Source organism: Heteronotia binoei, chromosome 7 (genome assembly GCF_032191835.1).
Source record: "Heteronotia binoei isolate CCM8104 ecotype False Entrance Well chromosome 7, APGP_CSIRO_Hbin_v1, whole genome shotgun sequence".
Taxonomy (NCBI): Eukaryota; Metazoa; Chordata; class Lepidosauria; order Squamata; family Gekkonidae; genus Heteronotia; species Heteronotia binoei.
Genome location: NC_083229.1, coordinates 23,698,999 through 23,724,437, shown reverse-complemented (window position 1 = coordinate 23,724,437; position 25,439 = coordinate 23,698,999). Strand labels below are relative to the sequence as shown.

General features: G+C 46.4%; 1 protein-coding gene across 1 annotated transcript in view; it reads left to right on the top strand.

The window, feature by feature from the left end:
- The first annotated feature begins 15,504 nt into the window (after positions 1 to 15,504).
- FER1L6 (fer-1 like family member 6) overlaps positions 15,505 to 25,439 on the top strand; it is a 152,581-nt gene continuing 142,646 nt past the window's right edge. Inside the window, exon 1 of the mRNA XM_060243113.1 lies at positions 15,505 to 15,521. Within this exon, the coding sequence (XP_060099096.1) occupies positions 15,505 to 15,521 (17 nt within the window). The remainder of the gene's footprint in view (positions 15,522 to 25,439) is intronic.

Below are 25,439 nucleotides of genomic sequence, written 5' to 3'. Positions count from 1 at the left end.
GCCCGGAGCTCTCCTGGGCTGCCCCCCCCCCATTTCACAGTCAAAAGGCCAGCAAGTCACCCACCACCCAAAATCACATAAGAAGTGGAGAAAGGGTGGTATGGGCTCCTCCAGGGGTTAATGAGGGCTGCTGGGGGCATGGCAAAGCCCCTGGTGGATGGCTGGCTGCCCACTCTCCTAATCCAGGGATTGTTCTGCAGCTGCACTTACTATTCAACAGACAAGGTAGGTGGGGAGGAAGAGGGGGATCCCTCAGAAAGGTTCAGGAGCTGCACTCCTGTGAGCTCCTGCTGAATCTGAGGCCTGTGTCTAAATATTGTTTAACTAAAACCCGGAGGTTTAAAAAAAACAAGGTTATCATGGAGAACTGATGAGAGCAAGGGAAGGGGCTGTGGCTCAGTGACAGACCCTCTTCTTGGCCTGCAGAAGGCCCTAGGCTCAGTCCCCAGCATCTCCTGTTCAGGTAGTAGGTCATAAGAACATGAGAGAAGCCATGTTGGATTAGCCCAGTGGCCCATCCAGTCCAACACTCTGTGTCACACCGTGGCTAAAAAACCCATGTGCCATCAGGAAGTCCACTAGTTATTAATGGTTACATGTTTATTCACAAGGGAAAGAAAAAAAAACAAAAGAACCCAGATTCCAGAGTCCTTCTTCCCAAAGATTAAAAACTTTTAAATTCCTTTGATTTCTGCACCCATATTGCATCTGAGGCAGCCCATTTAATCACAGTCTATCTTTTGATATTACATTTCACTTCTTAGTCAGAGTTCCTTGTCCAGTCATTCACACCTTTAACTTCCTTTGATTTCTGCACCCATATTGCATCTGAGGCAGTCCATTTAATCACAGTCTGTCTTTTGATATCACACTTCACTTCTTAGTCAGAGTTCCTCGTTCAGCCATTCACCAAAGCAAAAAAAAAATCCCAAATCCTTTTTCCGAAATGCTTTCCAAATCCTGATTTGTTGATTGGAATGTAACTTTTCGCTTCTCAACCTGGCCTGCCCCCTCAACCGCAGGAGGAAGAATTCGTTGCCATTTTTCCCTCTCAGCTTGAATGTACTGCATCTTAATTTCTGGTCAAGTTTTGAAAATGCGTCACAAGAGAGTATCTTACTTTTCCTTTGTTTATTTCGAAGAGTATCACTTTCCCCTTCCACTTTCACTGCCATCAATATACTCTCTTTAAAACTGGACCCCTGTAGGTTTGCAATTTCATTAGCTGTCAGCATAAAACATTCCATTTGGTCATTAAGGAGCTGCATAAATGAGATAAGATCTTCCTTCAGAGAGATAAGGTTTGAGCAAATATCTTTTTCATGTGACAATTCATTAAACTGTGCCATTTCTAATATCAAACTCAGTCTCTTAAATCAGATTGTAAATTCGCATCAAGCTCCTATTAATCCCCGTTTCACAACAGCTCCAACTGAAGTTTCAAAAACCATTCTTTCAGATACAGTCAGGCGATAGAGACAGAGCTTTCTGCAATATAACTCCTTTGTGCTCATATCGTATTGCAACTTCTTAGTAAACTCTTTGATGTATATATGTCCAATTATAGTCCGGGTCAATTTTAGTAATTATATTCAATCCAGTTTAAGTAATTAAGACTGCTCGTGACACTTCGAGGCCTCTTCTAAATGCTTTGAGCTGGTCTTTTGTAGAGTGACCCATCAGGGAGTAGAATTAGAAAAAACACCTACTTGTTATTTAGAGTCATCGCTTTAGAAGAAGAAAAATGCTGCTTCAAAGTCGTACTGGAGAAAGTGAAAGCAAAAAGCGATCGGGCGTTCTTCTTTTCCTGCTGGTATGCCAGCTTTCATAGCCGCGGAGCTTCAGGACGAACAGAGAGCACAGACGGCAGCTGCCGCTGGCCCCCTCCCCCCGATAAAAGTCCCATGCCGAAGAAAAAGCTACTACGGGCTTATTCTATGGGCCAGACTCAGAGTTGATGCAGAGAGACGATCTGCAAGCAACTCTGAAGCCAAGATGACGGATCCCGGAAGTCACCTGTTCCCCAGTTTTAAGATGGGTTCTCCAAACTCCAAAATCTGGTAGTGAAATTCTGTTTTCCAGAATTTGGCAGCAGCTTTACTATTTAAGGAATAGACCATTGTTTAAACTATATGTGTAGGAATGAGAAAGGAATGGGGTGTTTGAGATGCAAGCGATAATATGTAATTGTCTAGCAAAACAATATAATACAACTTAACAAGTATTCAGTATTCTTCTGTTTCAAAAGCAGTTATTAAGTGGGTTGGTATTAGGTGGGAGTAAGGATTCGGTTTTTGCTAGAAGCAAAAATATAGAGAACTGGCATAACTGAGATCAGCATTATTAGGTATTTTCTTTGGACTGATGACAAGAGACAAGCAATTAATCTACACCTCAAACTGATGCTCTGCTAGATATGTAGAATTATAAGTTTTATATTCTTGGGGATGCCAAAATAAAGGCATATGCTAAAATATGATGGTTGCATTTCAAAATAGCAGTATACATGCATGAACTCCACATTCGTCTGAACTTCTGACTTTCATTCAGACTCCATACTCTGCACATTTACTTAATAGTAAATCCCACCAAGTTCAGTGAGTTTACTTTCAGGTAAATGTGTGGGTGTGTGGCAATCAGGCCTCAGATTCAGTGGGAGCTCACAGGAGCACAGTTCCTGAACCTTTCTGAGAGTTCCACCTCCTCCTTTTGAAAGCTCCACCTCCTTGTCCATTTAATAGTAGGTGCAGCTGCATAACAATCCCTGGATGAGCTCCACCACCAATTTGTCCCCTGGTGGCAATGATGCTATCCTTATGCTATAAGGATGTGTACATGTGGGCTGGAAGATGGAGAGCCAGTTTGGTGTAGTAGTTAAGTGTGCGGACTCTTATCTGGGAGAACCCGATTTGATTCCCCACTCCTCCGCTTGCACCTGCTGGAATGGCCTTGGGTCAGCCATAGCTCTCGTAGGAGTTGTCCTTGAAAGGGCAGTTGCTATGAGAGCTCTCTCAGCCTCACCCACCTCACAGGGTGTCTGTTGTGGGGGGATAAGATATAGGAGATTGTAAGCTGCTCTGAGTCTCTGATTCAGAGAGAAGGGTGGGGTATAAATCTGCAGTCTTCTTCTATATCCAGATATCTTAACCTCAGCAGCTGGAATCACCCAGCATAGCCTGAGCTTGTCAGAGCTTGGAAGCTAAACAGGACTGGCTACTTTTAGTGCATGAATGGGAAACCGCCAAGAAAGACTAGGGTTGCTATGGAGAGGAAAGCAGTGACAAACTACCTCTGTTCCTCTCTTGCCATCAGCACCCCAAAGTTGGGGTCACCATGAATCTCTGTGACTTGACGGCACATTCCTCCTTCTACTTAACCTCAGCTAAGTAAAAATGTGCACAAACTGCATGTTGCTGGACTCGCAAGTGCTTCTCCCCCTTTTCTTCTTGTATGGAGAACTGTAAAATTCTACTTTGTGAGCTACTGGTATTAAAATTATGAGCTACTGGCATTAAGGTTGTGAGCTACTGTATAATATAGTGGGTTCAACGCAAGGAAGAAGCGAGGTGGTAGTGATCATAGCTCTTTATTAAGTACATCATAGTATAGAGCTGCACTCTAAGACTGGAGAACTGGGCCAATGGGGTCAACTATATACAACTCAGAGTTCCCGCGCAAGCATGTTATTGGGTCGTTCAGACCAGCAGGGGGCCTGTGATTGGAGCAGGGCAGCAGGGATTTGGATCCTACTGCCCATTGTTCCTTAGTCCCCAAGCTCAGTCCTTATGGCTCCAATGAACCAGGCAGGAACACCCATATTAGTCTTCACTTAGGTCCTCATACACAACATACTGCATAAATTATTGTGCTCAGGCCATTTTTCCTGAGCTAAGACAAACATCTGTGATCTAGGGGCTAAAAATCTGTGAGCTAGCTCACACTAACTCAGTTTAGAGGGAAGACTGGTTACAACATCAGTTACCGTAGTTGTAATTTGTGTCATAGAAATGCATGCAAATGGGTTAAAACAGAGCTAGTTTATTCCCTCCAAATGAAGGTTCTGAATCATGATTAAGCTGTGCTTTATGATGCTTTATGGTTATTGGATGCCTGCCTTTGTGTGTCACAGGTAACTGGAGTTTGTTTGAAAGTGCAGTTTTCCATGTGAGAATGGAGATGTACATGAAAGCCCATCAATAAGCTGGGTTTGTGCATATTTTTACACACACACACACACACACACACAATTAATGCCTGAACCAGCTTATCACTGCCCAGGGAATGAAATTCATGAAACCAAAACGGAATGGTAAGTTTCATTGTTCTTGTCTTTTTTGTGTGTGGTTTTGTTCAAGGGAACTGACCTACCCTCCCTGGTATCAAGGGGGCTTTTCATTTCTAGGAAATGAGGAGGATCCCGTTCCCAAATTTTCATTGCCAATGAATTTCTGCATATAAAATGGACTTTGATTAAACCGGCAGGTAGCCATTTTACAGTGGGCGTTTTCGCACTGACCTAGCTCCGGAGTGAGGTCCCTCTTCACCGCGCAGTCTCTGTGTGGATTTCGCACCAATTGCTCTGCAGAACCCGGAAGAGCCGCAAAGGCCCGCGGCTTTTGCGTCGCAAATGTAAACCGCCAAAATCCAGTTTACATTTGCGACGCAAAAGCCGCGGGACTTTGAGGCTCTTCCGGGTTCTGCGGAGCAAATGGTGCGAAATCCGTGCAGACGCTGCGTGGTGAAGAGGGACCTCACTCCGGAGTTAGGTCAGTGCAAAAACGCCCAGTAATTGCCTTCCTGCACTCTTGAGTGAACAGTTGTTTCTTTGCAGTCCAAGGATGAACAAAGCCAAGAAGACCCAAGAATTTTGGCCGAAGTTGGGTTGCCAGCTCCAAGTTGGGAAATACCTAGAGATTTTGGGGGTGGAATTTGAAGAGGGTAGGGTTTAAGTAGTGGAGGGACTTCAATGGGTACAATGCCATAGAATCATAGGGTGTTTTCGCACTCACCTTCAAGTGGCGCGACGACCCTCCTCACGCCGGCGGATCGGCAGGGATTTCGCATAAGAAGCGCCGGAGCAGCGAAAAGAGCCGGCGACTTCCGTCGCAAAAGCCGCTCAAACGGAAACCGCCAAGAAGCAGGAAAACGTTTGAGCGGCTTTTGCGACGGAAGTTGCCGGCTCTTCTCGCTGCTCCAGCGCTTCTTATGCGAAATCCCTGCCGATCCGCCGGCGTGAGGAGGGTCGTCGAGCCACTTGAAGGTGAGTGCGAAAACACCCATAGTGACTGAGCCACTAGAAGAAAGAACAGAAAAATTAACAAATCTGTCTCTGATAATCTTTCACACAGATCCTTGTAATCAAAGGAAAACATAATCACACTGAGCAATACTGGGAGCAAAAGTTTGTAGAATGAGGGAGTCTTGATGAATCTGGGATTTGTTATGTGGGGTTGATGTCTTTTTTTACCTTTTATGTAGCAAATATGGGCTCTTTTTCTAGCAGGAGCTCCTCTGCATATTAGGCCACACACCCCTGATGTAGCTGATCCTCCAAGAGCTTAGAGGGCTTTTAGTACAGGGCCTACTGTAAGCTCCAAGAGGATTGGCTACATCAGGAGGGCGTGGCCTAATATGCAGAGGAGCTCCTGCTAGAAAAAGAGCCCTTATGCTCAGAATTAAGACTCACCAATCCATGGTTACGTAACATTCATTCACTCAAAGAATCCTGGAAATTCTAGTTCAAGACGGGGTCAGGTTTAGGGTCAGGTGATTTAGGAGATTATCTGGGGCGCTGGGATTTGGAGATACACGCGTGGGCCTGCTATCATGGGCTATTATGCACTCTGGCCAGGGGCTCCATAGGTTTGCAGAAGTTCCCAAAGAACCAACACAAGAGATCTGGGTTTACTTACAAGGAGATCTTTGATAACTCATCATTCTCAAAGCAGATCCAGGCTAAGCTTCAGTCAGCTGGCCTCGAGAGTGCCACACATGCACTGCAAAGCTTAGCCAAACCTTAGGGCTGCCAGGTCCAACTCAAGAAATATCTGGGGACTTTGGGGATGGAGCCATGAGCAAGGTTGTGACAAGCATGATTGAGCTCTAAAGGGAGTTCTGGCAATCACATTTAAAGGGACTGCACACCTTCCTTCCATTTGGAAATAGTGACAAATAGGGGCACCTTCTTTTGGGGCTCATAGAATTGGACCCCCTGGTCCAATCTTTTTGAAACATGGTGTGTGTTTTTTGAGGAGAGGCACCAGATGATATGCTGAAAATTTGATGGCTCTACCTCAAAAAATACCACCCCCCAGAGCCCCAGATACCTACAGATCCATTCTCCATTATATCCTATGGGAATATCCCTCAGTCTCCATAGGGAATAAAGTGCCCAGCAGACATTTCCTCCCCCCTTTGATAACCCTGAAGCGGGGGGAGGACCTCCAAACCGGGGGATCCTCTGCCCCCAACTGGGGATTGGCAGCCCTACCAAACTTCGAAACCAAGTCCATAACTAAAACTTCATGTCTTACACTCTAAATGTCTTATACCCGTCATGTCTTATACCCTTCAAGCCAAAGAATGATTAAGCTACTGCAAACATTTGAATGAGCCAGGCCATATCATACCTGGCTTCCAGTGGGGGGAAGAAACAACCCAGGCTTTGAAGATAAGTGCTGTTAATATGCATGAGTGACAGAAAACTCTGTGCCCTCTCATGACTCAGGGCAATTAAAGACCAGTATGTAGCAAAGATGGAGAAGAAGAATTGCAGATTTATACCCCACTCTTCTCTCTGAATCAGAGAGTGGCTTACAGTCTCCTATATCTTCTCCCCCCACAACAGACACCTTGTGAGGTGGGTGGGGCTGAGAGGGCTCTCACAGCAGCTGCCCCTTCAAGGACAACCTCTGCCAGAGCTATGGCTGACCCAAGGCCATTCCAGCAGGTGCAAGTGGAGGAGTGGGGAATCAAACCTGGTTCCCCCAGATAAGAGTCCGCACACTTAACCACTACGCCAAACTGGCTCTCATCCAGGTCAATACAGTTATCTACTCAGAAGGCAAAATAAATAGCTCATATTTATTGGTAAAGCTGACCAATGCATTTTTATTTATAGCGGCAGTATCAAAACGTACCCCACATTTGTAGGGTTGCTAAATCCCCAGCGTTGCCTGATGGGGGACTTTAGTGCATGACACAATGATGTCACTCAGAAGTGACGTCATCGCACTGTCGATGTCGTTCGTGGCCGCTCTAGGCATTTCCAGTAAAAAACTATGGTTTTCCCGGATCCTCTAGCCATTTGAGAGGGAAAAACTATGGTACCTATTGTACCATATAGTTTCCCCTTTCAAATGGCTAGAGCTTTTGGAAAAACCATAGAGTTTTCCTGGAAATGCCTACAGTGGCCACTGTGCGATGTTGCTGGCACGATGATGTCACTTCCAGGTGATGTCATCGCCCTGATGACATTGAGAGGTTCCCCCTGCGGGCCCAATGCGGGCTGGCGTGTTGGGAACCTCCCAGGCAGGGGAACCCCTGCCTGGACCGGGGGCTTGGCACCCCTACACATTTGTCCTCAAAGGGGATCAAATGTGGCTTACAACATTGTTCTTTCACCTCAGTTTTATTCTCATAATAGTACCCTTGTGAGGTAGTTGAAAAGACAAGAGTCCAGTAACACCTTAAAGACTAATAAAATTTGTGGTAAGGTATGAGATTTGTGAGTAACCGCTCACTTCTTCAGGGACTCACAAAAGCTCATGCCTTACCACACTTTTCTTTAGTCTTTAAGGTGCTCAGGGGGTGCGGTCACACATCGCATTAAAAGCGGGTGTGTAGTGTAGCGCTCAAATTTGAACTGCTGAATATTGATTTGATGCAGGACCGATCAGACAAGCATCCAAGAATGTAACTCATTCTGTTGTTGAGTGATCAGACATCCAATACTATCACACACTTTTCTTGGCGCATGTGTGATCAGATGGTGATTTCTGGGAGGGGGGGGTCCATTGAACATGAGCCCAACTGTTTGGAGGTGGGAAATCAAACGTTGCTTCAGAGGCGGAGTGGGGGGGAAGGGGGAAAAGTTTCCGGAATTAACATTGCCGATTCAAACCAGGGAACTGCCAGGAATTACTTTCCTAGAAATTGGCAGTGACAATGATATCTGGAAATCCTCCGCATTGCAAAAAAAGATTTTGTTCCTGTTCTGAATAATGGGATAACATTTCCCGCCCCCCTCCGATCCTGTGTTGATTGGAGAAGCAGAAGCATCACCTCAGATTCCCGGATGATCTGGCAATGTGCATGTCTGCTGGGGCTTTTTTTTTAAAAAAAAGGTGGGAGGGGCGGTAAACATTCCAAGGGGCAGTATCATGTGTAAGCTGTCCAAACAAGAAAAAACCGATCTTGTGCTGCTTTTTTGAAAAAGGGCCGGACTTTCTGCGCTGTCAAATTAATGCGGCATTGATTCGCAGCAAGCCGGGATGACCCTGGATGACGCTCGATTGCCAGATGTGGATGTCTGGAAGAACGTATTTAATCCGTCAGTGAGACGGAGCTGTGTCGCCACTAATGGTACGTCTGACTGCACCCCTGGACTCTTACTCTTTTCTACTGCTCCAGACAAGCTAATACCCATCTTGATCTATTGTGATAGGTAGATTAGCGTGGAAGAGGCAGGCAAAGTCACTCAGCAAATTTCCATAGCAGTGTGGGGTTTCGAACTTGGGTCTCCAAGCTTGTTGTCTGAACTACTACATTATATCAACTCATCAGTGCCTGTTCAACAAATGGTGTGCCTTTGAGCGGCTATATAATAGTCTGGTTACTGAAGCATGTAGGGACCACATTAATAAGTCATTGATGTCTGTCATCAATCAATCACTGACTAATGGCATCATCCCTCCAAAACTCAGAGAGTCACTTAATCTGTCCACAGTTTCAAAAAAATATAGATCCCTAAAGAAAAGCGATGTGGCCAGTTATCACCCAGTTTCTAATCTACTGTTTTGGGCAAAGGGACTAAGAGAGCAGTGGTGGGCCAACTTCAGGTTTTCCTGGAGAACTCATGTGCTCTGGATCCTGTTCAGTCTGGTTTCAGGCTAAGCTAACTGCTTGTGACCTGTTGATGACATCTGTCAATGTAAACAAAGGCCATCCCTCATTATTGCTCCTGCCGGCATGGATTTTTTTGAGCAGGAACGCACAGGAATGCAGTTCCGGCTGACCTGGTGTCAGGGGGTGTGGCCTAATAAGCAAATGAGTCCCTGCTGGCCTTTTTCTACAAAAAGCCCTGCCTGCCAGATTTATCAGCTGTCTTCAATACAGAGTCCAATTCAAGATACTCAAGCCCTTCGTGTCTGCAGTACTGCCTCTTCTCTGGTGCTCCACCACGACAACTTTACTCATCTGAGCAGGGCCTTCTGCAAATGCCAGCCTGCAAATGAGCAACAGCAGCCTATGCATGTGTGTTCCTGGAGATTTGGGGGATGGAGACTGGAAAGTAGGGGGTTTGAGGAGGGACCTCAGTAGGCTATAATGCCTCCATCGTCCAAAGCAGGCATTTTCTCCAGGGGAACTGATCTTTGTTGTCTGGAGATCATTTGTAAGAGTGGGAGATTCCCAGGTACTACTGATAAAGGCTGCTTGTCAACTGTATTTTGCAGCTTCACCACTGTCACCATCTTATCCTGTGGTTGAATATCTAAGCCTTTGATTATTTGATTAAGGTTCCTGAGTCTCTCAGCCACACCTGTTATCTCTTAACCAAATCCCAGCTTTGTTTGTTAAATATTCAGCTTCCTGTACAGTCTAATTGTGTTTTACCTGAAGCTCCTTGTCATGTAACATTGCTGGATACCGGCTTTGGAGTTCTGCACATTTGTCCTCAGCCTGAGACCCTGGAGAACTGCTGCTAGTCTGAGTAGACAATACTGACTTTGATGGACTGAGGGCCTGATTCAGTATAAGAAGAAGAAGAATTGCAGATTTATACCCTGCCCTTCTCTCTGAATCAGAGACTCAGAGCGGCTTACAATCTCCTAGATCGTCTCCCCCCACAACAGACACCCCGTGAGGTGGGTGGGGCTGAGAGGGCTCTCCCAGCAGCTGCCCTTTCAAGGGTAACCTTTGCAAGAGCTATGGCTGACCCAAGGCCATTCCAGCAGCTGCAGGTGAAGGAGTGGGGAATCAAACCCGGTTCTCCCAAATAAGAGTCCGCACACTTAACCACGACACCAAACTGGCAACTTCATGTGTTCGTCTAATTCCATGGCTTTTCTTCTTTGCTGTCTTGCTTCCGTTAGGCTGCTTGCCAGGGCTGACCCTTCCACTAGGCGAGTTAAGCATTTAGGCCCCCAGCGACTGGCCCCCTTCCCTGCTCACCCGCTGCCTTCCCTGTCTTTCTTGCTTGTCCGCAGCCTTCCTCACTTGCTTGCGAGGAGGGGAGGCGGGGTGCAGGCCTGCTAGTCCTGCTGCTTGCCAAGAGCTCTTTATTCTGCCGAGAGATTTCCTAACAATCCTGCAAAGACTTCTGGGTCGGGTGTAGTGTTCTGGGTTTGCTTAGGTCCTCTTGAGCCCAACTCTGGTGCTTGGTTTCCAAGCAGGATCACCCAATCCAGACCCCGTAGATGTCGTTTTGTCTCTTTCTGCCTTTTAGAACACAGTACACTTTCTAGCAGAAGGGAAAGGAAGTGCACTCCTTGAGTCTGCTCTTGGCCATGCGGGGTGCTGGGTTTCTTCCAAATCACTCAGAAGTGCAATAGAATGTGTGTACATATTTCCACTGGAGGAGCAGCAGCTAATTGACATGCTTGGCATCTGTCATCTTAATATCTCCTGTGGTGTTTGATTAACAGATGAAACCTGCTGACATGATTAGAGTAAACATGGCAAATTCTTATTTCTTAACAGAAATGTATACGTCATGCTAGGAGAGTTTTTGTTTTCAGTTCTAGGTTTAAAGATGAACAGTACAAAACATGTTTACAATCCACCCCCCATGTATCAGTTGCATTAGCTGTCAGCTTAAAGCCCAATTTAGAGCATCGTTGTATAGCTGAAAGGGCCTCATGGCGCAGAGTGTTAAAGCTGCAGTACTGCAGCCCTAAGCTCTGCTCACGACCTGCGTTCGATCCCTGGTGGAAGCTGGGTTTTCAGGTAGCTGGCTCGAGGTTGACTCAGCCTTCCATCCTTCCGAGGTCGGTAAAATGAGTACCCAGCTTGCTGGGGGTAAAGTGTAGATGACTGGGGAAGGCAATGGCAAACCACCCCATAAAAAGCCTGCCATGTGATGTCACCCCAGAGTCGGAAATGACTGGTGCTTGCACGGGGGACCTTTCCTTTCCCTGTATAGCTGAAACCAGGGCGCTTTTTTTGTAGAAAAAGCCCAGCATGCACTCATTTGCGTATTAGACCACACCCCTGATGTTACCATTGTTTCACACAGGGCTTTTTAAAGAAAAAGCCCAACATGAACTCATTTGCATATTAGGCCACACCCTTGCGTTCCTGTGTGTTCTTGTTTGAAAAAAGCCCTGGCTGAAACTGTGTTGGAGATTGGCTGTGATTTCCAAAAGAGGCTTGCAGGAGTGGGCCTTTAAAACCCTTTTCCATCCCATGTGGTAGAAAGTGCTGTCAAGTCACAGCTGACTTATGGCAACCCCATAGGGTTTTCAAGCTGAGATGAACAGAGATGGTTTGTCATTTCCTGCTTTTGCAGATTAATCCCAGAGTTCCTTGGTGGTCACCCATCCAGGTACTGATCAAGGCTGACCCTGCTTAGCTTCCAAGATCTGGCCAGATTTGGCTAGCCTGGGCAATCCAAGTCTCAACTGCTCATCCAATAGACTTGCTAAACATTGGCCTTGGCTCATCTTTAGAGCATTAGCTTTTGTATGGAGGAGATCCCAGGTTCGATTCCCAGTATTTCCAGGTAGAAGGAATTGGTGAAAGATCTCTGCTTGAGACCCTGCAGAGTCACTGCCAATCAGAATAAACAGCGCTGATTTTGACAAACCAGTCTGACTTAATTCTGATTCAGTAGCTCTGATCACGTGTTACTATGTACAGATGTACATCTTTTTATAAGAAAAAGCCAATGTGCTCTTTCATATGATTCCACAATTGAAACTGGAGACCAAGCAGGGCTTTTGTTGTAGAAAAAGCCCAGCAGGGACTCATTTGCATATTAGGCCCCATCCCCTGACAGCACCATTGTTTAATACCAGGCCTTTTTTTGTAGGAAAATCCCAGCAGGAACTCATTTGCATATTAGGCCCCACCCCTGACACCAAGCCAGCCGGAACAGTGTTCCTGTGCGTTCCTGCTCAAAACATTTTTCCTTTCAATTTCCTCTTCACATGCCTCCTCACCTCAGAGAATTTACCCCTTTTAAAGTTAAATGTGGTTGTGCTGGTCTTTTGGAGCAACTCTCTATTTATACGAATGGTGAAATCGTTATGGTCACTGCTCCCAAGCGGTGCGATCACCTTTACATCTCTCACCAAGTCGTGGGCATTACTTAGGACCAAATCCAGGATTGCCCCACCCCTGGTAGGTTCAGAGACCATCTGCTCCATAGCACAGTCATTGAAAGCATCTAGAAACTCAATCTCTTTCTCTTGACCAGAACACATATTGACCCAATCAATCTGCGGGTAGTTAAAATCACCTATGATGACACAGTTTTTACGTCTAGCCACTATCTTTAAGCCTCCCATCATATTATAGTCGTCCTCTATCTTTTGATTTGGTGGGTGATAACAAACTCCCATAGTTAAATTTCCTTTTGGGCCCTCTATTTCAACCCAAAGCATTTCTAGAAGGGAATCCAATTCTCTGACCTCAGTCTTACTGGACCATATGCCCTCTCTGACATACAGAGCCACCCCACCTCCAACCCTTCCCTCCCTATCCTTCCGATATAACTTATATCCAGGAATCACCGTGTCCCACTGATTCTCCTCATTCCACCAAGTTTCTGAAATTCCCACAATGTCTATGTTTTCTCCCAACACTAAACATTCCAACTCACCAATTTTACTTCTAGCGTTTGTGTACAAACATCTATAATTTCCCAGGCAAGCTAGGCCCGCCACCTTCCTCCTGCCACCTCGAGACTCTGGCAGGCAGTCCATTCTGTTTGTCACCATCTCAGTGGACAACTCTGATCCATTACCCGGTAGAAAAGTAACAGCTAACCCTTCATCTCTTTGAGATGAGTCCTCCCGAACCAGAGACATTTCATCTCCTGTCGGCATTCCCCCAAGATTTAGTTTAAAAACTGCTCTGCCACCTTTTTGATTTTAAGCACCAGCAGCCTGGTTCCATTTGGGGACAAGTGGAGACCGTCTTTTTTGTACAGCTTTTGTACAGCGTTTCTTCCTTTTCTTGAGAATTGTAATCTGCTGCAAACCATAAAAGGGAGGGGGGCAAGGGGCATTTAAAAATGAGCCCATGAATAAATCATTAGCATTCTGTTTGCCACCCAGAAAATGATTGTCATAATAATCTTTCCCTTCTGCCAGAAAACCCTGGCAAGTGCGTTGCTAAGAGTGGTCTGTGCGGTAAGGATTTCAGTCCTTTGTATTAAGATATGAATCTTGGCCAGGGCCTTGGCAGCCTTGGAAAGGGTAGAAACGTGGGATACAAATTATGCAAACAAATACATTATACAACAACAAAAGGTGTGGGGGAGTCTTGTGTATATACAACAATTTATTCTGGAACCAAACAGGAATTAATCCATGGTAAAGAGGCTGCTCGGGACAAATGTTGGGTTGCCAGCCTCCAGCCTCCTAAAAATTTATAGAAGGGTAAGACAGAAGACAAAAGAAGAAGGGGACGGCAAAAGATGAGATGGCTGGACAGCGTTACTGATGTAAGTAACATGAATTTCAGCGAACTTCAGAGGATGGTGGAAGACAGGAGGGCCTGGCGTGACTTGGTCCATGGGGTCGTAAAGAGTCGGACTCGACTGTGCAACTGAACAACAACAACAACTTGTAAGCTGCTGCTAGGTTTAGAAATTTGAGAGAAGTTTCTGAAGAATGAAAATGTAATCTTTAGTTGTAGATTTTCTGGGCTGCATGGCCATGGTCTTGGCATTGTAGAACCTGACGTTTCGCCAGCAGCTGTGACTGGCATCCTCTCGAACTCTAGCCTTCTGTGTTATACCTCTGAGGATGCCAGTCACAGCTGCTGGCGAAATGTCAGGTTCAACAATGCCAAGACCATGGCCATGCAGCCAGGAAAATCTACAACTAATGAACTCTGGCCGCGAAAGCCTTAGACGACATAATGGAATGTAATCTTGTGAATATGTCCTTGCCATTGAGTGTTACTGACAAGTTTGACCATTATATGAAGTTGTGAAACGTTGTTAGTGATATTATTCAGCTCTGGATCTGAAGAAGAGTGTTGGAAATGGAGAAGCAGGATCAACCTTCCATAGCCCATCCAGCTGAACTTGTATTGCAATCTTGTGTGCTTAGATAGGCAAGCCATGGAATGGGCCTTAAGAGAGAGACAGTTTGGAGTAGTGGTTAAGTGCACGGACTCTTATCTGGAAGAACCGGGTTTGATTCCCCACTCCTCCACTTGCAGCTGCTAGAATGGCCTTGGGTCAGCCATAGCTCTCGCAGAGCTGTCCTTGAAAGGGCAGCTTCTGGGAGAACTCTCTCCGCTCCACCCTCCTTCCAAGGTGTCTGTTGTGGGGAAGGAAGGTCAAGGAAATCATGAGGCTGCTCTGAGACTCTGAGATTCAGAGTGAAGGGTGGGATATAAATCCATCATCATCATGACTCTTTTTCTAGCAGGAGCTCCTTTGCATATTAGGTCACACCCCCTGATGTAGCCAATCCTCCAAGAGCTTAGAGGGCTCTGATTACAGGGCCTACTGTAAGCTCCAGGAGTATTGGCTACATCAGGGGGCATGGCCTAATGTGCAGAGGAACTCCTGCTAGAAAAAGAGCCCTCATCCTCATCTTCATCTATTTTCATCTTCATCAACTGATCTTCAGGTAGCAGAGATTAGTTCACCTGGAGAAAACAGCCACTTTGGAAGGTGGACTTTATGGCGTCACACCCCGTTGAAGTACCTCCCTTCCCCCAAACTGTGCCCTTCTCAGACTCCACCCCAAAAATCTCCTGGTATTTCCCAACCTGGAGCTGGCAACCTTGCACTGGATGCTGCTAAGCATTTAAGCAGAAAGAATACACTCATGAAAATGCCCAGCCTGAACTGTGGTGCTGCTTTGCTTCATTGAACTGCATGGTCTGAAGTATTCTTGGCCCAAGCGAGAGGAGCGATGAATACAATTATGTTTAAAGAGCCCCACCCTGTAGCAGCGGCTGGTTATCTCGGTAGGTGAACAATAACGGAAGGCAGATCCCAGGGCTGGTGGCTGGAGGAGGAGGATGTACTTTTGGGTTAGTTACAGAACGTTCAGCCTTTAGTGGACTATTGGCATTTCGAGTGTGGCAGAGAAGGGGACGATGGAGAAACAGCCCAAGTAAGTTTCCTTTTTCTGGTTCATGTTGAGAAGCTGTGAGAATGTGACAGAGGCCAAAAGAAAGGTCTAGAAATTTACTTGCACTTTGCTCCTGAAAAATACCAGTTGTAAAATGAAAGCTGCATAGTAATATTTAAGTTCCAGCTTGTTCTTTTCTTCTTTCTTTGAGGAACTTCTGACTTGCTCAGATCAACAGTCTGTAAGGATCTCCAGGCTATAATGGCCATGCAGCCAATTTGGTGTAGTGGTTAAGTGCGTGGACTCTTATGTGGGAGAACCGGTTTGATTCCCCACTTCTCCACTTGCAGCTGCTGGAATGGCCTTGGGTCAGCCACAGCTGTCATAGAGTTGTCCTTGAAAGGGCAGTGTCTGGGAGAGCTCTCTCAGCCCCACCTACTCACAGGGTGTCTGTTCTGGGGGAGGAAGGGAAAGGAGATTGTGACCACTCTGAGACTCTTAATTCAGAGAGAAGAGCAGGGTATAAATCTACAGTCTTCTTCTTATGAGTGCTTATGCCTGTTCAGCTGAAGTAGGCTTAGGTGTGCTGGAGGAGAATACTTTGCTGCTACCTCACTGAGATTTAGGCTTGCCAGGTCCTTCCAGGCCACCATCAGGGGATGTGGGAGTAGGACTGCTGGATCCAGGTTGGGCAACTCCTGGAGATGGAGCATGGGGAGGACAGGGACCTCAGTGGGGTACAATGCCAGAGTCCCCCATCCAAAGTATCTCTTTTTTCTCAGGGGAACTGACCTCTTTAGTCTGGAGATGAGCTGTAATTCCGGGGGATCCCTAGGCTCTACCTAGAGGCTAGCATGTCTATGTGAGATTTAATGGCTGGGATTGCAATAATGAATTCTGGATGGACGTCAGAAAGCTTCTATAACCCTAAATAGTGTGGTTCCTCAGGTTACCTGAAGGCCCAATTGTTCCTGTAGAATCTGGCCTGTTCTCTGAGATCATCGTGGGAGGCTTACCTACCTGAAGGCCAGACCAGATGAGAAACAGGTAGTTCCAGGGCTTTTTTTTGAGCAGGAATTCACAGGAACACAGTTCCGGCTGGGTTGGCGTCAAGGGTGTGGCCTCATGTGCAAATGAGTTCCTGCTGGGCTTTTCCTGCAAAAGTAGCCATATGTGAAACTATGGTGATGTCAGGGGTTGTGATCTAATATACAAATGAGTTCCTGTTGGGCGTTTTCTAGGGGGGAAAGCCCTAGGTAGTTCCGTGATTGGATTCCCACTGGGTTTCTAAAATCAAGGAGCCCCAAATTCTGGTTGAGGCTTGGTGTTACAGGAAGGGAGATTTCTTGAACTTAAATCCCTCCAGGGAGCTGGTATTTACCCTATTGGGGAAACATACAGGGGCTTGTATGTTTTCTCAAGGTAGCAAAGAGCATTTCCCTGGCCACATTTCAAACCAGGAAAAAGTCATGAAGAGAAGGCATAATCACCTCCCATCCAGTCATACTGATGTTGGTTTGAATTGGGACCCATGCATTTAATAAAGGAAGATAAACAATACCCTCCTCTTATCTGATCATGGGAAGTCCACCATCTTCTTCGTTTGGCCTTGATTGGAGGTGGGCGAGCCTCCTCAGTGGTAATAGATGACTGTGGAACAACCTCCTTTGTGTGTAGGGTTTCCAGACCCCGATGGAGTCGGGGTCCCCTGCTGACTGGCCCCACCTCTGATTAGCTGGCAAGTGAGGGAGAAGCTTACCCCCCAAGAGGGAAATTCATCTGACGTGCAGCAACGTGTCTACATCACTGCCCATATGACCTGGAAATGACATCACATCGGGGATGTTGGAGTGACACTCTGGTATTTAGGCAAAAATTCTATGGTAGAAGCCCAATTTACGATAAGAGTTTTTGCCCAGATACCAAAGCATTGGCCCACTGTCCCAGATATGATGATGTAATTTTCGGGCCGCATGGGCAGTGATGTAGACACGTCACTGTCCATTGGACGGGCCTCCCTGCTGCTCCTGCCTCCCTGCTGCTCCTCCCTCCCCCCTGCCAGTTGCCAGAAGGGACCTGGCAACCCTATCTGGATGGCTTGCCTGATGCCTTCAGTGTTAAGTGAAACCCTTTTGTTGGTTACCATTTGGTTAACTTGGCGATGTTTTCTGGTTTGCCACTCTTCTTCTTTCTTTACAAGTTATTAAGAATTATATTGTTGCCTTGCAAAGTGTTGCTGTGATTTAAAATCAGTACTCGGTGAACTGCTGCTTTGCAAACAGATGATTTAACTTGTTCCGTATTATTCATTTAAAAATGTTTTTTTGCTCATGCTTTATGTATTAAAGTTTGTGGTTTTACCTAAGGGTGCCCAGGGTCCCACTTTGGTGGGAAACCTCTCAGCAAATCCTCAGCATTGCCTACTAGCACCTGAAAGGCCAGAGAAGGGCATGGCAGGAATTGGGTGGGTACACTGGCATCACACCACCACTGCATCACTTTTGCTGAAAACCAAAAAGGGATGTCATGACATTCAGGCCAACACTTTAGGATTTGCAAAAAAAACAAACAAACATCCCTCTGCAGGGGTGTCGAACTCAATTGTTATGAGGGCCGGATCTGACATAAATGAGACCTTGTTGGGCCAGGCCATGTTAGGATGGGCTGAGCCATGTCGGGCAAGGCCAGGTAGCAGAGAGATAAATTTTATAAAGAACACAGACAAACACAAATTTTTAAACTTAAAACATGCTTGAAATGTTAGCACTCATTAAAGATGCTTTCTTTGAATCTCTCCCATGGAAACCAGGGAACTGGGCAAAGGAAGTGCTGGCTCTTTCCTTCCTTCCTCAGGGGACTGGAGGGGGAGCTTCAACCAATAGAAGGAAGAGAGGCTTGGCTCGGTAGCTCTACTGTGCAATTGAGAGAGCCTGGCAAAGCAAGCTCTGCCTCCCCCCTTCCTCTCCAAGGTAGGAGCCTTAGCCAATGGAGAAAATAGAGGTTTTGGTCTGTAGCCCCTGTGTAATTGAGCAAGCCTTGCAAAGGAAGCTGTTATGCAGAAGGAAGCAAGAGAGAGGGAGAAGGAAGCAGATGACAGCCAGTTGCTCAGGGGCCTGAAAGGAACCCTCTGGGGGCCTGATTCGGCCCCCAAGCTGCATGTTTGACACCCCTGCTCTATGGTGTAACCCAAATCCTCCTGGGAGGCAGTGGCCTGGTAACTGTGTTTTTACCCAGTGTTATTACTGAAATCTGTTATCACTGAATATTTTTTATTGTTTTGGGGTTTTGCAAGGCAGCGTTATTCATGCCTGTTAGCTGTCTTGGATGGTGTTTGGTAAAGGAAGGGATGTATATTGCTTAAAGTAAATACCTCCACTTCGTTACAGTGGTCCTTGGGCTTCTCTGGAATCTTTATTAAACTAGCCCTGAGCCACTCGTGGGAAGGGCGGGATATAAATTCTAAATAAATAAATAAATAAATAATATGGATATGCTCTTAGGCAAGCGAACTGTGGAGCAACTCACAAAGGCTCTTGCTTAATGGATTGGGTAGGATGATCGGTTTCTGTGACACCGATGTATGGCTGTTGAACTGATCACTTGTTCTGTAGGATCTTAAATGGCTTTTCTCAAAGAAACCCTTGTGTTAGGGGAAAGGGGGCGGCAAAAGATGAGATGGCTGGACCGCATTACTGATGTAACTAACACAAATTTGAGCAGACTTCGGAAGATTGGTGGAAGACAGGAGGGCCTGGCGTGACTTGGTCCACGGGGTTGCAAAGAATCGGAATCGACTGTGCGACTGAACAATGACAAAAACATTTCGCCTGTGGTCAAACAGTGATATACTTTTGTGAGGAGAGGGCAACACTTCTCCCTAGCCTTCATAACCACGTTATAATCCTGAGTGTCTAGCCCACCAAGAAGGGAGCTGAAACAAACATGGCAGCTGAAATGGACAAGACTTTAAACTGTGTGGAATATCTGGTTTTATTTATACTATGCTTTTTACCCTAATGGGAACCCAAAGCAACATACATTATTCTTCTTCCTCAGTTTTATGCTCTCATCAACTGGCCAGGTCTGTGTTGAAAAATACCTGGAGGCTTTGAGCGTAGATCCAGGAGAGGGTGGGGTTTGGGGAGGAGAGGGGCCTCAGCATGGTCCAATGTCACAGATTCCACCCTTCCAAGCAGCTGTTTTCTCCAGGGGAGCTGATCTCTGCCAGCTAGAGATCAGTTTAAAAGCGGGAGATCTCCAGGTCCCACCTGGAGGCTGGCAACTCTCAGAGAAGGGCTTTTGTGGCATTTCGTTTGAGGCTGGTTGGTAGCACCTCTCATGTCTGCTTTTCCTCGCATTATTGTCTTTTCCACAGAGTTTTGTCTTCTAATGATGTGACCAAAGTAACACCGCCTCAGTTCAGTTGTTTCAGCTTCTGGGAAGAGTTTAGGCTTTGGTTGATCTAGAACCCACTTTATCATGGCCCTCAGAGTGCACATGACCAAAACTTCCTTTAAAGGTGGACAGAAACTATCACAAAAGCTGTGTGGCGTTTATTATATTGCATTGGAGCAGGCCTTTGAATTGGAGCTTTCTGGAATATCTGCAAAGTTCTGGGTCCACTGTCAATCTTTTTGCCTCAATATTGGAGTGAGAAACTTTCCCTAAGATGGCATACATTCTTCCCTTCTTCTGAGGCTACAAAGCTATATCTGAGATATTACAGAGGGTAATGTGATGTTAAAAATCTTAGAGGGTAAGCTTCAAGTTACCTTCTTTTTTTCTCTCTCTCTCTCTCTCTCGTGGAATACATTCTGAAGCCTCTATGTAGATTCAGAAACGTGAATTGCAGCCAACTTGAAACAAGTAAAACTAGGCTGCTCTGTGCTTCCTGGTTTCTGAGAAATGTTGGCTTTCTTTCAAGAAAATGTCCTCTTTCCCTCGTTTTCAACAAAGGCTGCTCAAAGACGTAGGCTTTTCAGTTCCACAGGATAGCTTTCAGAAAAGACTCTGAGCAGCTTTGTACATTATTGATATTCCTGTTTTGAAGGATATGACCAAAGGTGGAAAAGACATTCAGTTTGGTGATGATCTTTTAAATCTTTTAAAAGATCTTTTTCTCCCCCTTTCCCAAATACAGCTTGTTGGGACTGACATTTCAAGGGGGAGTACGACACTGGTAGGGTTGCCAAGTACCTATAGAGTTTTCCCTCCCAAATGGCTAGAGTGTCCAGGAAAACCATAGTTTTCCAGGAAATGCCTAGAGTGGCCACTGCATGACATCACCGGTGCGATGACATCACTTCCGGGTGATGTCATTGTGCTGGTGATGTAGGAGGAGGTTGGAAACTCACGGCTGAGGAATCCCTGCCCGGACCGGGGGCTTAGCAGCTCTAAGGGAGAGGGGCTTAAAAAAGACTGGTGCTTAGTTATCATTGTGAATATGCAGTAAAATCCTTGGCAACTATACTGATTCCCAGGGCTTTTTTTGAGCAGGAAGACATAGGAATGCAGCTCCAACTAGCTTTGTGTCGGGGTGTGGCTAATATGCAAATGATTTCCTGCTGGACTTTTTCTACAAAAAGCCCTGTGCAAAACAATGATGATGTCAGGGGTGTGGCCTAATATGCAAATAAGTTCCTGCTGGGCCTTTTCTACAAAAATACCCGTGCTGATGCCCTTTTATTCCCCCAGGGGTTGCCAGCCTCCAAAGGGGGCCTGGAGTAGGGTCACCAATCCCCAGTTGGGGGCAGGGGATTTCCTGGTCTGGAGGCCCTCCCACCACATCAAGACTATCAGAAAGCGGGGCGGGAGGGAAATGACTGCTGGGCACTCCATTATTTCCTATGGAGACTGGTTCCCATAGGATATAATTGAGAATCTGTGGGTATTGGTGTAGTTTGGTTTAGTAGTTAAGTGCGTGGACTCTTATCTGGGAGAACAGGGTCTGATTCCCCACTCCTCCACTTACACCTGCTGGAATGTCCTTGGGTCAGCCATCACTCTTGCAGAGGTTGTGAGCTGCTCTGAGATTTGGAGTGGAGGGTGGTATATAAATCCAATATCCTTTTCTTCTTCTTCTTGCAGCAGTGGCTACCAGCTCCACAGATAAGTAAGATGTCTGCATATGTGATTTTAGATTTTCTTGCAAACCTGGAGCTGGGGTGTCCCCCAAGTTTGCAGAAAAATCTGTCTTGTGTTCGTGTGACCCTGATCTGCAGATTTATATATCCATTTACGGGGCCACACATCACACCTAGATATATAGGCAAATTAAATGATATACTTAGGATATGATGATGATGATATTGGATTTATATCCCGCCCTCCACTCCGAAGAGTCTCAGAGTGGCTCACCATCTCCTTTACCTTCCTCCCCCACAACAGACACCCTGTGAGGTGGGTGGGGCTGGAGAGGGCTCTCACAGCAGCTGCCCTTTCAAGGACAAGCTCTGCCAGAGCTATGGCTGACCCAAGGCCATGCTAGCAGGTGCAGGTGGAGGAGTGGGGAATCAAACCTGTTTCTCCCAGATAAGAGTCCACACACTTAACCACTACACCAAACTGGCTCTCCATAGTTGGCTGGTGTTGCCTGTTGAGTATAAAGCTTAGAGCAGACTCAGGTTTGCCTCCCATTCAGTTAAGGCATAACTCATAGTCCCTTTCTCATCCCTGATAATTTAGCATCATAATACTGATCAACTTGGGGCTAGCTAACCTGTGTAATAAACAGGGGTGGAATTCTAGCAGGAGCTCCTTTGCATATTAGGCCAAAAACCCCTAATGTAGCCAATCCTCCAAGAGCTTACAAGGCTCTTTTCTGTAAGCTCTTGGAGGATTGGCTACATAAGGCTGTGTGGCCTTACCAATTCCACCCCTGGTAATGAATGAGACGTTTGTTCCGGACAGATGCCTCCACGCATGGACCACTGAGCAGCCAATTGCCAGACATTCTCTCTGTAGCTCTCTGCATGTGACATTAAACGTCTTCTCTAGACATGCTGCCCTTTCAAGACACGCTATGAGCAGCGACAGTTCCCTTAAAATAGCAACACGTCTCTTCAGCTTTCTTCTGGGCCTTTCTGGTTTCTATAACATACCCCCTTCCTATTCTTTCTACCAGTGGAATCCCAAGGAGAGTTAGGCTTTTTCTAAGCCTATTAAAGCCAATGCTCTTAGATGACTGTATAACTCTGTTTAGGGCTGCATTGTCAGCTTCGACGAACAGACTGAGTTCCAACAAGGCTCAGTTCTTTCTGTGCTCACTGGGTGTTTTGTTTTGTTACAGAAAACAGGCTGATGAATTGAATAGGGTTGGAGTTTCCGCTGGGGCTGTGCAGCATGGAGTATGTCTGATGAAAGGAGCAGAGACTCACGAAATCTCCTATCCCACCACAGATGTTGTTAGTCATTAAGGTGATGCTGCAGTCTTGCTCTTTTCTACCGCTACAGGCAGACTAACATGGCTACACATCTTGATCTGTCCGCTTCTGTAGTGGATAAGTGTAACTAGCTTGATGATAGGGTTGCCAGGTCCAATTCAAGAAATATCTGGGGACTTTGGGGGTGGGGCCAGGAGACTTTGGGGGCGGGGCCAAGAGACATTGGGGGTGGAGCCAGGATCAAGGTTGTGACAAGCATAATTGAACGCCAAAGGGAGTTTGGGCCATTACATTTAAAGGGACAGCACACCTTTTAAATGACTTCCCTCCTTTGGAAATTATGAAGGATAGGGGCACCTTCTTTTGGGGCTCATAGAATTGGACCCCCTGGTCCAACCCTTTTGAAACTAGGAGGGTGTTTTGAGGAGAGGAACTGGATGCTATGCTGCAAATTTGGTGCCTGTACCTTAAAAAACAGCCCCCCCCCGAGCCCCAGATATCCACAGATTGATTCTCCATTTTATCCTATGGCAGACATTTTCCTCTCCCCCCCACTTTTTGATGAACCTGAAGTGGAGGGGAGAGCCTCCAAACCGGGGGATCCCCTGCCCCCACCTGGGGATTGGCAACCCTACTTGATGAGGGATACGAAACGGCAATGTAAAAGCTCCATCCAGGTTTGTGTGCTTCTCAGCCACTAGGTGAGGCTGCAGAGTCATTTTGCAGGGAAATGGCAGGGGAAAGTGATGTAAGTTTGTTGTGTGTGTGTTTGTGATAATCAGAAGAACCATAGGGTTTAGAGCCATACAAAATAGTCTTTTGTATATATTTTCCCTTCAAATAGTTCAAACATTTGGGTACCTGACAGAGCAAAATTCCACGTAAATATGAATTCTGTAACACAGAATTCTGTAACATTTCTGTCTTATGCTCAGCAGAGATGGTTTTAACCTCCTTACATGCACCTGATGCTGTGCAGGAGCACATTTTAGGGAGCATGGGGTCACATTTTGGACTATATGTGACTGTTATTCTCAGAGCAACCATATCTCTGTACATTTATAAGGCATGGAAAAATAATAAGAAAAATTGCTCTTCCGAGTCCTCTGGATTTGGTTTGGTTTTGCAGTTTAACTTTGATGTTAACCAAGAACCGTGGTCTGAACCACTCCATGGGGCCCGGAGATACCTCCATGGTTGGCATGCTCTTGAACATATGAAGATGCCCTATACTGAATCAGACTGTCAGTCTGTCTAAGTCACGGTTGTCTACTCTGACTAACATTTGCCCTTTATTCACACAGTTCCCAAAATAAAACAGACACAAGGATTGTGTAATGCAGAGTTTCCCAAACTTTTCCTCCCTGTGGCCCAGTTCTCTCCCCATGGTCTGGGTGGAGGACGCTCAGAGAGCGATACAGAGACTGTGCGCCGGCCAGGAACTTTCCCCACCCTCTCTGATGTTTCCGAACACCAGAGAGGGACAGGGGAGAGCTTCTGGCCAGCATGCAGTCTCAGTATCACTCCCCGATCGTCCTCCAGGCGAAGGATGATCAGGGAGCGATATAAACACTGCGTGCCAGCCAGGAGCTTTCCCCGCCCTCTCTGATGGTTCCGGACATCAGAGAGGGATGAGGGAGGGCTTTTGGCCAGCGCGCAGTGCCTGTAGCGCTCTCTGAGTGCTACAGGCAGGGGTAGCTTGGGGGGCAAGGGCTGGAGCATGGTGCGGCATGCAGTGCTGAAGATAAATAGAGAGGGGAGGGGGGGAGGGGGCTGTTGGGCCACACCTGATGACCCAGTATTGAGGCTTCTGTGGTCTGGTACCGGGTTGTAACCCTGCAAATGGGAAACGCTGGTGTAATGTGTAATGAGACCTTTGGATGGAAGTCTTGCACATCTCTTATTACCTGATCCTTTTAACTGGTATGCCATTTGAAGCAGGTTTACTACCATTGCTCCTCCTGGCTTGAACATTCTCATAAAAATATCCATTAAAAGGTTTACTGTACTTGCCCTGTGTCTTCCAGATGAATATATTCTGTTGTCTTGCCTGGTGGTGGAGACGGCTGTCAAGGTACAGCCAAGTTATGGCAACCCTGCAGGGTTTTCAAGTTCTGGAGACCCTCGATTTCCTTCGTGGTCTCCCATGCAAGCACCAACTAGGGCTGACCCTGCTTAGCTTCTGAGATCTGATGAGATCAGGCCAGTCTGGACCATCCAGGTGAGGGCATACCTAGTCTCCCCTTTTCTGGGAAGCCCTAATAGAAATGAGCCCAGTTGAGTAACTGAGGTAGGTACCACCTGCCAAAATAATTCATAAGCAATCCTTTTGGTCAGGGCTTTTTTATAGCAGGAACTCCTTGGCATATTAGGCCCCACCCCCCGAGGTAGCCAATCCTCCTGGAGCTTACAGTAGGCCCTGTACTAAGAGCCCTGTAAGCTCTTGGAGGATTGGTTACATCAGGGCTGTGTGGCCTAATATGCCAAGGAGTTCCTGCTACAAAAAAAGCCCTGCTTTTGGTTCTTGCACGAAAACACCATTCTGGCTCTTATGGGTTCCTAATTAAATACTTTCTAT